The following is a 13,796-nucleotide window of genomic DNA, read 5'->3' as shown; positions in this document are numbered from 1 at the left end:
AGTAATAAAACTTGAAAGCCTTTCAGGGAGGCATAGGCAGACCAACTAGAGGTCGGTGAATTGTTTTTAACCAAACAATGATTGCGTGTGAACAGCAAAATAACTGGCCCAGATACCAATAGACATTTATCAGCCCTACATTTGATGTTTTACTTAACCTCTAATCATGGCACCAAGGGTAGTAACCATGCATGAGACTAACACCAGAGATGCCTTTGTCACCGTTGAGACTAATGGCAAGCTTCCTCTAGTATTCTCTCAAACCCACACAGCACATGCAAATAAGCGGGCATTCCTTCTGAGAATAAACACAGGACGTTTGGCAACAAGGCCGGGCGGCTTTCAGCTACTAGGAGCAAACAAGACAGGTCTGGAATTTCATTTCCGGATCTCACTCACTGACCTATAAACTGCCGTGGTTCTCAGTGATACTCCAAACTTGGTGCATGGCACACATTCAAAAGAACATTTTCTTCAAAGACTTCTTCTTCTCTCAAAAATGATGAGATGTCTTCTCAATCTTTACCACAAGCTGTATATCTGAATTATACCTGTCATTCCCCACTGGCCAGTCCCCATGCTTTTAAACTTTTTTTTACTTAGCCTAAAAAAATGTAGCAAATATGTGGAAAATAAAAAATAACAAAACTTTCGATTCTAAAATTATTTTAAATGACAATCACATTAGCAAGCCAAGTTAGCGTGTTTAATCAACATGAAATTGTGGGGATAATTTGGCAACTGTGCTGATCTACATAAAACAGGACTTTGGCTAGGGTTACTTTCAAAGCTCACAGCTCCCTAACTAGCGCCTCCTCAGCTACCAGTGTGCAGAGGAGTCTCAGCAAGCACAAGAGTTCTTTAAAACCATAAAGTGTATAGCCTCTCAACTCAAAAAATTATATTTTACATCATAGAAAAATTTCTCAGGTAATACTAGGCTAATGCTTGTTGATACAACGTTCTAGAAAAGTTTTGCCTCGGGGAATGTTCATTTCAGATGAATGTGACCGCCTCAGGGACCTTTGAGGAGAATCTCGGATGTTGCCAAGGGCACCTCAGACAGTCTCGCTGGAAGACTCGGAGGTTGCCTAGTATTTCATAGTATACTGTATGCCATGAAAGGCCTATAAATATTCTCCTGATATTCTAAAACTGGTGCTTCAGCAGATGCTAATACCATGTGCCAAGGCAATTAGCAAGCTCATATTTCAGAGTATCCTGCCTTGAGTATCCTATGTAAATATTTGAAAGTCACAAAGCAGGCTGGCAGTACAGAAGTGAAGTGAGGCTGTGATGAAGAGGCTATAAAATTAATATCTTCGGGAACTATATTTCGTAAGCATTTTACCATATTCAGGAAGATAATGCCCTAGAATGTTTTACAGATTTGCAGACACAATTACATCATTTCATTGTTAGTCTCTCTCCTTCTTTCATTCCTGTTAAATAATAGGCTTTCCTTTATGCTAAAAATTGAAACCCACAGAATTATCTGGAACACTTGACATATGCCAAAATTGACCACATAAATTTATTTTAAATTTTATCAGAGAATATTTCATATTAAATATATACTATAAAATTTAGCATCAAATAACTTTAGTGTTGCCCTGGTTGGTATAGCTCAGTGGATTGAGCACAGGCCTGCAAACCAAAAGATCGTGGTTCGATTCCCAGTCAGGGCACATACCTGGGTTGCAGGCCAGTTCCCAACAGGGGACATACAAGAGGCAACCATACATTGATATTTCTCTCCCTCTCTCCTTCCCTTACCTTCTAAAGATAAATAAATAAAATCTTTAAAAAAATAAGTCTAGTGTTACTTAACTTCAGTAAGTACAAAATAGAGAAATCACTGAATTTTAATTTACTCATACTTTCCTCAGTCTGGCAGCTAATTAATTTTACTCTTGCTACAAAACTAAAAACAAAATAATCCATGTTCAATTAAATAGTTCATATTTAATAACTCAATGAAATTTAAATGAAGAACCCTCCAAAACATTAAGTAGACAACAACAGGATTTAAAAGCTCGATCTATTCTACCTATCTTATATACTATATCTAGAGAATCAAAAGCTGATCTTGAAAAGATATTTACATAACCATGGTCCCAGCAACCTCTTTTACAACAGCCAAGAGACAGAAGCAGTCCAAGTGCCCATCAGTGGACAAACAAATGTGGTGTTATGAACACAATGGAATATTATTCGGCCTTAAAAAAGAACAAAACCCTGCCCTTTGCAACAACATGGAGGAATCTGGAAGGCATTATGGTCAGTGAAAATAAGATAGTCACCAAAAGTCAAATGCTATCATATATGAGAAACCTGAAGTAGTCAATCAGTTGAAACAAAAAGTAAAATTCCGCGATCGCGGTTCGATTCCCAGTCAGGGCACATGCTTGGGTTGCAAGCCGGTTCCTTGCAGGCTAACTACCAGCAGGGGATGCACAAAAGGCAACCATACATTGATGTTTCTCTCCCTCTCTCCTTCCCCTCTAAAAATAAATAAATAAATAAAATCTTAAAAAAAAAAAAGTAAAATTCCAGTTGCCATAGGCTAGGGAAAAGAGTAAACTCTGAGTCTCACGTACTCACAACTGTGAACCTTTCTGCCTCACCTCGGACGTGACAGCAGCAATAAAATGGTTTTACAAAGACTTTTTACCTGCCTTCCTCCATGTATATTTGCACATAATAGTATTATTACTATTACTAATTTAATAATAAGATACTCTAAATTAAGGGTGAACAAAATACTATGCAAAGATTATATATTATCATTTGTAAAACAACTGTGCCATAAATACATATATATAAAAGGATAAAAATACAAAACTTTTCATTTTTCAAGGCAGGTGTAAATTATCTAAAAAAAAAAAATACAAAAAGAAAAAGCCCTGCCATGACTAGTGCGGTTCAGTTAGTTGGGCATAGTTCTTCAAAAGGTCGCTGGTTTGATTCCCAGTCACGGCACACGTCTGGGTTGCGGGCCAAGTCCTCCAGGTTGGGGGCATGCAAGAGGCAACTGATCAAAGTCTCTCTCACACGTTAATAATTCTCTTCCCTATCTCCTTCCCCGCCCCTCTAAAAATAAATAAAATCATTAAAAAACCCTGATGGACAAATAGTGCAATACACCATCTCTGCTTATGGTCCAGGCAAGGAGCTCAGCCACCCAGCTATTAGCTATCTCCAATATCAAGGCACAAAAGTGAAAGCATGAAGCCTCTATGGCACAACCGGCAAATCTGGCAGTAAGTCTTCACTTAACCTTGTCCATGGTTCTTAGAAAATTTGGCTTGAAGTAAAACAATATAAGTATATAAACCAATTTTACCATAGGCTAGTTGATGGAAACAAGAGTTAAGTTCCTATAGTACACTTCTGGTCACACACACACACACACAAAAACACCAAACTTCCAAATAAAAACACAAAACTCTTTTGTAAAATAGTAAATGTAGTCAATAATATTGTAGTAAATATGTATAGTGCCAGTTGGGTAATGGAAATACTCTGTGATGTATATGACTATCTAACTACTATGCTGTACACCTGAAATTAACACAAAATAATATTGAACATAAAGTATGATTGAAAAATTTAATATAAAATTCTTTTTTTTAAGATTTTATTCATTTATCTTTAGAGGGGAAGGGAAGGAGAAAGGGAGAGAAATATCAATGTATGATTGTCTCTCATGGATCCCCTGCTGGGAACTGGCCTGCAACCCAGGCATGTGCCCTGACTGGGAATCGAACCACGATCCTCTGGTTTGCAGGCCCGTGCTCAACCCACTGAGCTACACCAGCCAGGGCTGTAAAATTCTTTTTAAAAGGAGAAAAAAATGGTCCCAAAATAGACAGATAATATGAAACACTGAGCCCGGGCTGGTGTGGGTCAGTGGATTGAGTGTCAGCCTGCAAACCAAATGGTCATGGGTTCCATTCCCAGTCTAGGGCACATGCCTGGGTTATCGGCCAGGTCCCCAGGAGAGGGTGCATGAGAGGCAACCCCACATTGATGTTTCGCTCCCTCCCCCTCTAAAAATAAAATATTTTTAAAAACACTGAAATAAAATGAAGATATTCATGCATTTAAGAAAGATTAACAAAAACAAGTCAGATCATTAATTTACCAACCCACTGATTCCAGTTTGGGATCCTAGGTGGCTGAAGCCTCTCCCAGTAGCTCAGGGCACAAAGCAGGACCACAGCCTGAACAGATGCCCTTCCATTGCAGGATACACTTATACACTCTGCGTTCACTCCGACAGGGATCATTCAGACATGTCAATCACCAAACGTGCGCATCTTTGGGATGTGGGAGGAAACCACAGCACCTGGAGAAAACCCACGCAGACATGGAGAGAATGCGCAAACTCCATACACACTGTGGCTCCAGACCAAGAATTGATTTTTTCTCATCAATATTACACTGAAATTATATTGAATATAAAGATGCTATTTAAGGACCTGCTGTACTAATAATGCTAAAAAATTGCTTTCAGGACTGAGAGGTGCATAAAACTAGCATTGGCATCATTTCTAGAATTATTCCAGGGCAAACTACTTTGCATTAATGGTGTTTGCCTTTTGTCTACATCAGAGGAAATACAACTTTGGCCCTTGTGTGTATTCTGTCCTTCAACTACGGGGAATGACAATTGAATTCTAATTCCTTCCTACTTATCATGACTATCTACCTCACACAAAAGCATTCTGGACCTATGAGTAAAGATAATAAAAAAAGGTAATGGTACACAATTCTACCAGAAAATAGGACTCATCATCTAATGCAGGCTCTCCTTAATACCCTATGAGGATGCTTTTCTTTGGTCCTGACCTGCACCATTTCCTCTTAGACATGAGCACACTACTATTTGCCCTCAAGCTCTTACTCCCACAAAGTTAGGTAACAGGTGCTCCAGTTCTACCTTGAATAGAGGATAGAGGGATGATAGGAAATCAGGGAGAAAAAGAGATTCAGGGCAAGGCAAACAGTGAACAGGAAATGGTAAAAATTCCTATCGGTGGGCACAGAGAATATTTTCAAGGGATATTTAGATGCTGAAACAGATACAGCAGTTATTAATATTTTCCTCCCAGAACCAGATTCGCCTTCTTTCGGTATTAATCCTTACCCAATAGACATGGCATTCGACCAGCTCCCTTGTAGCTAGTTATAGACATATCACTAAGTGCAGACCCTTGGAATATACACAGAAGCTCTGGGTGACAACTCTTGGGTCACTTCTAGGACAAGCTGCACGTCCCAGACTTTTTACTAAATACTTCTTGCTGGATAAGAAATGCCAATTTATGGAGAATAACCCTGAAAGGCCAGCCCTGGGCAGCTCACTTCCTGATGATGACATGGTTGGGAAATAAATTTCCATCTTAATTCAGGCACTTGGATCCAGAAGCTCCTTGTTGCAGGAACTTAATCTGTCTCCAACTGTAAGTGAGGCGGAAGGGAAAGAGAGAAATCAGGACTGCCGTGAAATATCTGGCTTCAGCTACATAGCCTTTAATTGAAGTGTAGTAGTTAAAAAAGAAAGGGAAGGTATTGGTCTCTGATAATACTTAGTTGGCAGCAAAAAAAAAAAAAAACATTTAAGGACTTTAGATCAACAAAATTATGTGGTCAAAGAGAAGCAATGGGAAAAGGTAGAGGGAGCACCAACATACGTATAATTGCCAAGTACTTAAATCACTCCCTCTAAAACCGAACATAACAGTTTTTGACNCAGGACTGCCGTGAAATATCTGGCTTCAGCTACATAGCCTTTAATTGAAGTGTAGTAGTTAAAAAAGAAAGGGAAGGTATTGGTCTCTGATAATACTTAGTTGGCAGCAAAAAAAAAAAAAAACATTTAAGGACTTTAGATCAACAAAATTATGTGGTCAAAGAGAAGCAATGGGAAAAGGTAGAGGGAGCACCAACATACGTATAACTGCCAAGTACTTAAATCACTCCCTCTAAAACCGAACATAACAGTTTTGACATACCATGTCCATTTTGGTCCACTGGGAACTAACTCATGGACTAAGGCAGTTTACTATTTTGAAGCCTTGTATTTTATAAAAGTTAAATTCTCATTCAAATTAAAAAACTGGGCTGGAAGTGGTCAGAAATGGAAATAAAATGGTTAATAAAAAGCAACAGTTCTAGCAGTCTTAAGTATATATTTTGCTAATGCCAACACTGACCCAGTCATTGTACAAAAACAAGGCAAACTGTAGGGATCTGAGAGGCAAGAGAGACTACACTCTATAGCTGTAGAGAGTTCATAGTCTAATTGGGTAACCAAACCTGTAAACTATGAGAGGTAGAAAAATGAAAGGGTTTTCGTAAATGCAAAAATGCATGTAAATACTCTAGGTGCTCATAGGAGTCAGTATGTATAGACACTTCACATATTGGTCTCTTAAAATATATAAATAAAATAATTCTGGCCTACATCCTGAAAACTAAAGTTGTATAAGAACAAAATATGTCACTCTGAGTCAGAATCGTGAGATCTAAAAGTGGTCCTATTGTAGTCTTCCTGTAGGGGTAGGAAAATAAACGCTTTTATAGCAGCACACGATGTTCCTCCTGGATATCTGGCTGAAGAGTTTGAGCACATTGTCTCAAACACACTGACTTCCCATAAGAACCGAAAAGGCACACAATGACCACACATACAAGAGTAAATGTGACTGTTCTAGATTTTTGAGAATCTAAAACTTCATCAGAAAAGCAAACTTAACAGATGTCTTAACAACACTTTAACAGGAGTGTCTGTTTACTAATTAACATGAATATATATATATACATAATACAATATATAATCACTTTGATTTTCTAATTATTACATGTCACCTATTTGAAGACATACATATACACACATATAGTGTATATATATACATGCACATTTATGCAGACCTATATACGCACACTATAAACATATTACATACATATACATACACAGAATATTTTCTTAATGCCCTTAATTACACTTTCCTTATAATTCCATAAAAGTTATGAAAGCTAGAGAGTTAAGAGTGTCACATACTTCCCAGTAATTTCTGTTAGAATGAACCCATGCCAAATGGACTAAATTTCATACTCAATTTCGACTTCCCGTTGGGATCTGATGATGTGATGTCAGCTCTTCCTAAGAGTCCCTCTCCAGAAACCTGGCCAGTGGGCATTCCCTGAGCTGCCTTCCTCACGTGACATCTGACTTGAAAAACCCAGTCTGAAATCCTCACTGATGAGTATGGTATTGGAGTGGGACAAAGGGGACTTGAGAAATAGGGATGTGGAGCTTGTACAGAAACCATTGCTTAACTAGGACACAATCACAGGGACAGAGGTCAGGATGCTGCAGGAGGCTCGTGTCTTTGTTGCTACACTAACTCATTGGCCCCCAAATCTTCAAAGATTGCCTAATGCTTCTTTCAAGAAATCAACTGCCTCTCTCCAAGAATGATTTAAACAATATAGTCTAACATCAAAAACTTTGCATGCTATACTCTTTACCAGCTCTGATCTGAAAATATGCATATTATATACAAAGGCTTTTATGAATTATTAAACATACTGTGGCCCACAGTCAAAAAAAGGATCAAAAGAAAGAGAGATAAACACTCATGAGAATGCAACAAGTTAACTGTGAAAAATTTCCATTAAGAGTCCATGTTCTCAATATGGGAAAATACAGGTTATGGTTACCACAGTTAAACATACAGTTTCATAGTGAGAAACACTTAGAATGTGTTTTTTATCAGAACTGGTTACCCATTATTGAGAAACCATTCCTGAACAAAGATTATTCTTAATTCTTTAATTTTATTTTTGCCACATATTATTAAAAAGTCTAGTAGCAAAACATTCCTGCCTACTATTAATGGCCCACAGAGGTAATCATTTATTTATATATATACACACACATGTATATATATACACACATATATATATATAAAAAATCAAAATATACCCCTTAGATATATAGAATTGTATTTGTCAATAATATCTCATCAAATTGCTTTATTTCAAAAAAAATGGTACCACAAAGGATCCCTCAGTGTTAAGGGTAAGCTGGATACTCAGGTAGCACAACCAGGGTGCACCGTAAATCTGAGGGAAATACTAAATGATTCTCTGTTTGAATTGTATGCCTTTTAGAGCAATAGAGCATTTTCCTCAGAGTAGACATAGAAACCAATTGTTTTACTAACAGCAGTAAAAGCTGATAGGTTCTCAGGGGGCTTTAGTCCTCTGTAGCCACTAAGGGCTACAAAGGGAATATCCCTTTCCCTCAGCCATTATCTGTTAAATAATCTGTGCACTCTAGAACCTCAACTGAGACGAAAAGGGAAAATACAAAAGAAGAAAAGTTTACTTATTATCTAATATTTCCAAATCAGGCAATTTTAAAAAGTGAATTTATAATTTGAGTGTTCTGAGACACTGGATTTTACATTTTCACATTTTACACGTCCGTCCTTGAACTTACACTAAGGTTGAATATTTAAAGGTAACTTGTAAGGCTTGACTGTTGCTTTCAATACATCTAAAGAGTACTAAAACTCCCTTAAGGGATAAATGTAAACTGAAATTGATGGTGGGTTTTGCAACAGAAATGGTAACCATTCCTTAAAACAGCATTCAAAATGAGCCCCAGGCTTTTTGTTCCTTGGCTTTATTTTGAAATCAAATAATTATACCCTGAATATAACATGCTAGTTCTAGTTTTGTTCTGGTTTGGTTTTAGTATCAGTGTGTGGTTGCCTCTCATGTGGCCCCCACAGGGGACCTGGCCTGCAACCCCCGTATGTGCCCTGACTGGGAATCGAACTGGTGACCCTTTGGTTCACAGCCCGCACTCAATCCACTGAGCTACACCAGCCAGAGCTACTTCTAGTTTTTATACTTATTTTTAACTGTGTTGACTTCTCTGTATCTTTAAATTAAAGTTTAATTTTTCCTAACGTAGGAATTAAAATCTCTACAGGCATTTTTATACAAATAACCAAATATATTAATGATTTCAAAAGCATAAAAGTTCTCTATTTCTATATTATCACATTTTAGACACTTTAAAGGGCAATAAAACTTTATTCAAAGAGAATAATTGCTAGTATAAAGTGGCCAAAATGACTTGGAAGTTTCTTCTATATTAATATACATTCATTGTGAGCTGGCCTTTGGTTTTACTATTTCTGTTTCACATTGAGGAAATTGAGAAAATGAGCCATCAATGACACTGCTTCCTGTGTTCATCTACTCTCCCACAACACATTCTATCCATGCTCCTTTTCCCTGAAGCTCTATTATATATGATGTGTTTATATATTTATATCATATATAATATATATAAATCACATTTAATTCATTAAATATGTTGATGAACTGTACTATCAAATATTATTCCAAATAGTTTCCAAATGTAATTCAAAAGAAGATATACTTCGCCCTGGCTGGTGTGGCTCAGTGGAATGAGCATGGGCCTGTGAAGCAAAGGGTCGCTGGTTTGATTCCCAGTCAGGGCACATGCCTGGGTTGCAGGCCAGGTCCCCAATAGGGGACACATAAGAGGCAACCACACATTGATGTTTCTCTCCCACTCTCTCTCCTTCCCTTCCCCTCTCTCTAAAAATAAATAAAATATTTTTTTTAAAAAAAGAATATATACTTCAAACTTTCATCAAGAAGTTGTACAATAATACCAACTGTGTAAAACAGCCCCACAAGGGTAAGGATTAATTCTAATATCAATTATGCTGTAGTATCCCAAGTTTTTGCCTAAATGAAATTAATTATATTTTATGGGGGAAAAAGCACTAAGTAGAAGTATGTCAGTTACATTGTTTCTAAAAGAGGTTCAGAGCTCCTTGTTTCTGTGCGTTTCTATAAACTGAATATTCAAACCCACGACGTAAGGTATCAGTGCTGTTACAGAATATTTAAAGGTACTCCATGCAGTACATATTTATTTCAAGCAATGCCTCATAACCACGGACTTCCAGCCGAAAATGAACTAAAAAATGAACAACATCCTGAAAGACACAAAACTGTTAATCTAATTATTCCCAAAGAGGGAAAAATATGTAAATTCGCACTGGGGTGGATGGTCTAGAAGAACTGTACATTATGCACTTTGATTTGAGAAATCACACTGTCAGCATACACTTTACCATGTTAATAAGCAACAGGTAGTTCAATGGTGAAAAAAGATAGCACTTATCTTCTCCATGCTCTGTGAAAGTCATCCTTACAAAAATGTAACTATCTTAATAAAATAAGCCATTATTATATCTTCATGTATTGCATGCAACAAGACAGATATTTGCCAAGAGTATTTCAGTAAATCCTTCACTTAAATTTAACATATAATTTTGGAGGATTTCCCCCCAGAGACCACATAAAAATAACTGAAAATACTATAGCAGTAAATACTCCATTCTGTTTTTATATAAGCTGGATGAATGAATCCTATAATATTTCATGCTTTCAGGCAACTCAGCTTGCCTCAGTAGTTTAAATTAAACACATTTACAAATTTCCCAAGTATACATACTGGTTGCTCTCAATAATTCAATAAAGTAATTTAAATAGCCAGAAAGTACTAAGATATTTCAGATTTAAAATATAATTTTGAGATGAAAGTCTAAAATTTATTTTTAAACTATTTTAACACAGCCATTAAGAAATGAAATGCCACGATGTGAAACACTGTTCGAATACTGACAGAATGTTCAATATTTTTTTCCAAGTGAGGGCATGAAAAACAGAAATTCTTCCCTAGGTTTAAATAATCTCATTTGCTTGCTCATCTTTTTAAAAATATTCAATATTAGCATGAACTGAAATAAAACAAATGTGCGTGGTTTGTTTTATAAGAGCATTTATTTAGCAATAAAACGTTTAAGCCTTATTCATAAAGCATGTAAGCCAAGCCGTCCGTCCATTAAGTAGTCTTATCATTATCGTTTCTTCTACCTTGTGCCGATTCCTAGTGTCAATGACCTACATCTAATTTTAAAGTAAAACTTAGAGTTTCCGTAGGAATCCCTGCACCAGAATCAGCTACATGTTCGATTTCATGTGAAGGGTGTTGGGAGACGGGGTAGAAAAGCCAGGATGAAAACTAATCTGAGCTTCCGCTTATTTTCCCAAATCGTGACTGGGTGTGAATTGATGTAAGAAGTTAACACATCCGCACGTAGTGTACTGCAGATGGACTTCAGACAAATTCCCTCAAATGGCACCGTAAGGTTTGGCAAAGTGTTTGTGACTCGCTCAGGCTCCCTTTCGGGCCTCCGGGGTCTATAAAGTGGCCGGGGGGGTGCGGTAATCAACCTCCTGGCCGGACATCCCAGGTGAAGGATGGGAGGTGAACCGCGCTCCTGACGCCGGACCAGCTCTTAACGCTGTTTCATTCATATCGCGGGCGGGGGGGGGCGGGGGGAGGTGGAGGGGCGGGGGGGGGCGGTGACGACCTGCACTTACCGCCCGTGGCTCCAAGGCAAACAAGCGTCCACTCTTAAAACCTGGCTCCTTCCTAATAAGCCTTTAGGCAACTCCCCAGAACTGTCTACAGATTAACCCTTTCAATGCCGCCACCTGCGGACTCCCACGGTATCCCCTCGTTCCGCAGATTTTACGGCACGGATTCGTTTTGGAATGAAACGTAATTGAACGCACAGTAAAACATGTTTTGTTTTAAACTTAATGCTGAAGCACACATCTGATCAGCACTTTGATGTAATCAAGAGCAATTCAACTTCTGCGGACTGGTGCCGCCGAACAGGCCCCCACCCTTGCAGAACGGGCATTTATAAATGTTACATCCTCCTACCTCCTCCCTCCAATTCCTTAATGGACCATTAGTAAAGGGATCGATCCCAGTTACTTTCGTAGCAGTACATCGCGAAAGCACAGCTACCGTGTTTACTAGTGCCAGAGACACCATTCAAAAGTTGAGAAGGGCGAGACAGCACTTCGCAAACCTTTGGGGGCCGGAGGGCATAGGGGGCGGTACGGTGGGAACCCGGCGAGAGCCGAACTCCAGCGCTGCCGGATCGCGAGCCCTGCCCCTCGCACTAGCCGGGAGGGGGCACCGGAACTGCCCGCTTCCCCAGCCGCCCTGCGCCGCCTCGGCTGCTTACGCGGTTCAGCTGGGAAAACCGAGCCCACTGCCCGCCCGCTCGCCCCCGGCCGCGGCGGCCCCCGCCTCGGAGCAGCGCTCCCGTGTGCCTGGGAATGGGGGTGCGCAGCACTTACGTCTCGGAATTTGTTCCACTGTCCGACTTCCTTGTCATACTGGGAGATTGTGGTGAGCCATTGTTTATCATCCAGAAAATTACCGCTGTCCGACCGCCCCCCGGCCGCTGCCACCGCCGCGGCAGCTGCGAGAGCCTGACTGCACCAAGCGGCTGCACACACACACAATACGGCTGGCACCTTGAGCATCTGGGAAAGGAGACACAACCGGGGTGGGGGAGGATGGGGGGAACAGTGTCAAACAAGGGGTACGGAGACCGGAGAGAGACCCTGAAAAACATGCATCAGCAACGACGGGGATAGGAGGAGGAGGAGACGAGCAGGGACAGGGTGCCCCCGCCCTTCAGGCTTTACCCCCAAACCCGGGCACTCACACGCGCAGACCTGCAGACCCGGGGGAGGAGAGGTGGGTAAAAAGAAGGGAGCCCCCGCCCCGGCAGCCCGAGCGGGGGAAAGAATGCTTCCTGGCACATCACCTTGCTGTGAGCCCGCACTGTGCTCGCAGCGCCTGCTGGAAATGCAGCCGGCTCGGCCAACTCGCTGCTTTCGGGAGCCGCCGCACGCGCCGCCGTCTGGAGCGGTCCACTCAGCTCCCTGCGCCCGGCGCTCTCCCGCATCTCCGCCTCCCCCCGCGCGCTGTTCTCCGGCTTACTCCGGTTGGTTCGCCCCCTCCCTCTCCCAGCTCTTTTTTTTTTCCCCCTTCCCTCTTCCACCTCCTTCTATCCCACCTTCCTCTCTCTAGATCCGAGCTGCAGTTAACTCCGGATGCGCCGCTGGGCTGGAGGCGGAAGATGCGCTGGCTTGTCGCCTAAGGATCCTTATCAGCTTTCTAACCCCTGTCTCCTGGAGATGTTCTCCTGTTCGCCAGACAGCCTGATCGTTCTCTCTGTTCCCGGATTTATTTAGCGCAAACCGTACTGTACCTCTCTTAGTTGACTGCGTTCTGCATTTTCGAAGTCAGACGAGGAAAATGAGATCTAAAGAAAAGTTTACGCATCACTGGACTTTCTGTGATGGCCAAACCTCTTGGGTTTTCTTTGGGTTTCTTTCACTGGCCAAACCTCTTTGGGTTTCTTTCACTGGCCAAACCTCTTGGGCTGATCTCCGACCTAAGGCAAAGCCATCTGTAGGGAGATGCGTTGAATTTCAGAAATCCCAAAGAATGTTAGCGTGAACTTCTGGGTTATTACAGAGTGCAAACTTACATATTAAAAGGGAGAATTTTTTTAAAAGGAAAAGGTAGGGTGTTTGATTACACCTAAATCTTCTACATACTGTAAAATATTTTCCCATAATAAAAACTCCTCGGCATTTGTGTGTTATGTTCTAGCAACTGAATCAAAAACTTTAAAAGCCCAATCTATGTCTCCCTCATGCGAAATAGAAGAGTGTTGAAGACCTAATGCTAATTTGTCCTCCAAACCTCCAATTGTGACAAAACATTGCCCCCCCCCCACCATGGCTTTTCCACATAGTACTCTAAATAAACTGGAGGGAAACCTGTGATTAGC

The 13,796-nt window shown here is 40.4% G+C and overlaps 1 protein-coding gene across 4 annotated transcripts in view; it reads right to left on the bottom strand.

The window, feature by feature from the left end:
• SPOCK3 (SPARC (osteonectin), cwcv and kazal like domains proteoglycan 3) overlaps positions 1-13,308 on the bottom strand; it is a 300,836-nt gene extending 287,528 nt beyond the window's left edge. For 2 of the 4 annotated variants that reach the window (XM_037058252.1, XM_037058253.1), the window contains exons 1-2: positions 12,762-12,926; positions 12,286-12,474 (exon numbers count right to left, since the gene is read on the bottom strand). In XM_037058252.1, coding sequence (XP_036914147.1) covers positions 12,286-12,474; positions 12,762-12,902 — 330 coding nt within the window. In that variant the 5' untranslated portion in view covers positions 12,903-12,926. Of the gene's footprint in view, positions 1-12,285; positions 12,475-12,761; positions 12,927-13,013 lie in introns of those variants that run through there. The other 2 variants (XM_037058254.1, XM_037058255.1) reach the window with 2 other exon arrangements.
• Between the last annotated feature and the right edge of the window lie 488 nt (positions 13,309-13,796).

Source organism: Sturnira hondurensis, unplaced genomic scaffold (assembly GCF_014824575.4).
Source record: "Sturnira hondurensis isolate 20B ecotype Veracruz unplaced genomic scaffold, ASM1482457v3 Scaffold0010128, whole genome shotgun sequence".
Taxonomy (NCBI): domain Eukaryota; kingdom Metazoa; phylum Chordata; class Mammalia; order Chiroptera; family Phyllostomidae; genus Sturnira; species Sturnira hondurensis.
The sequence above is the reverse complement of the archived record's forward strand: the minus strand, read 5'-3'. Positions and strand labels throughout refer to the sequence as shown.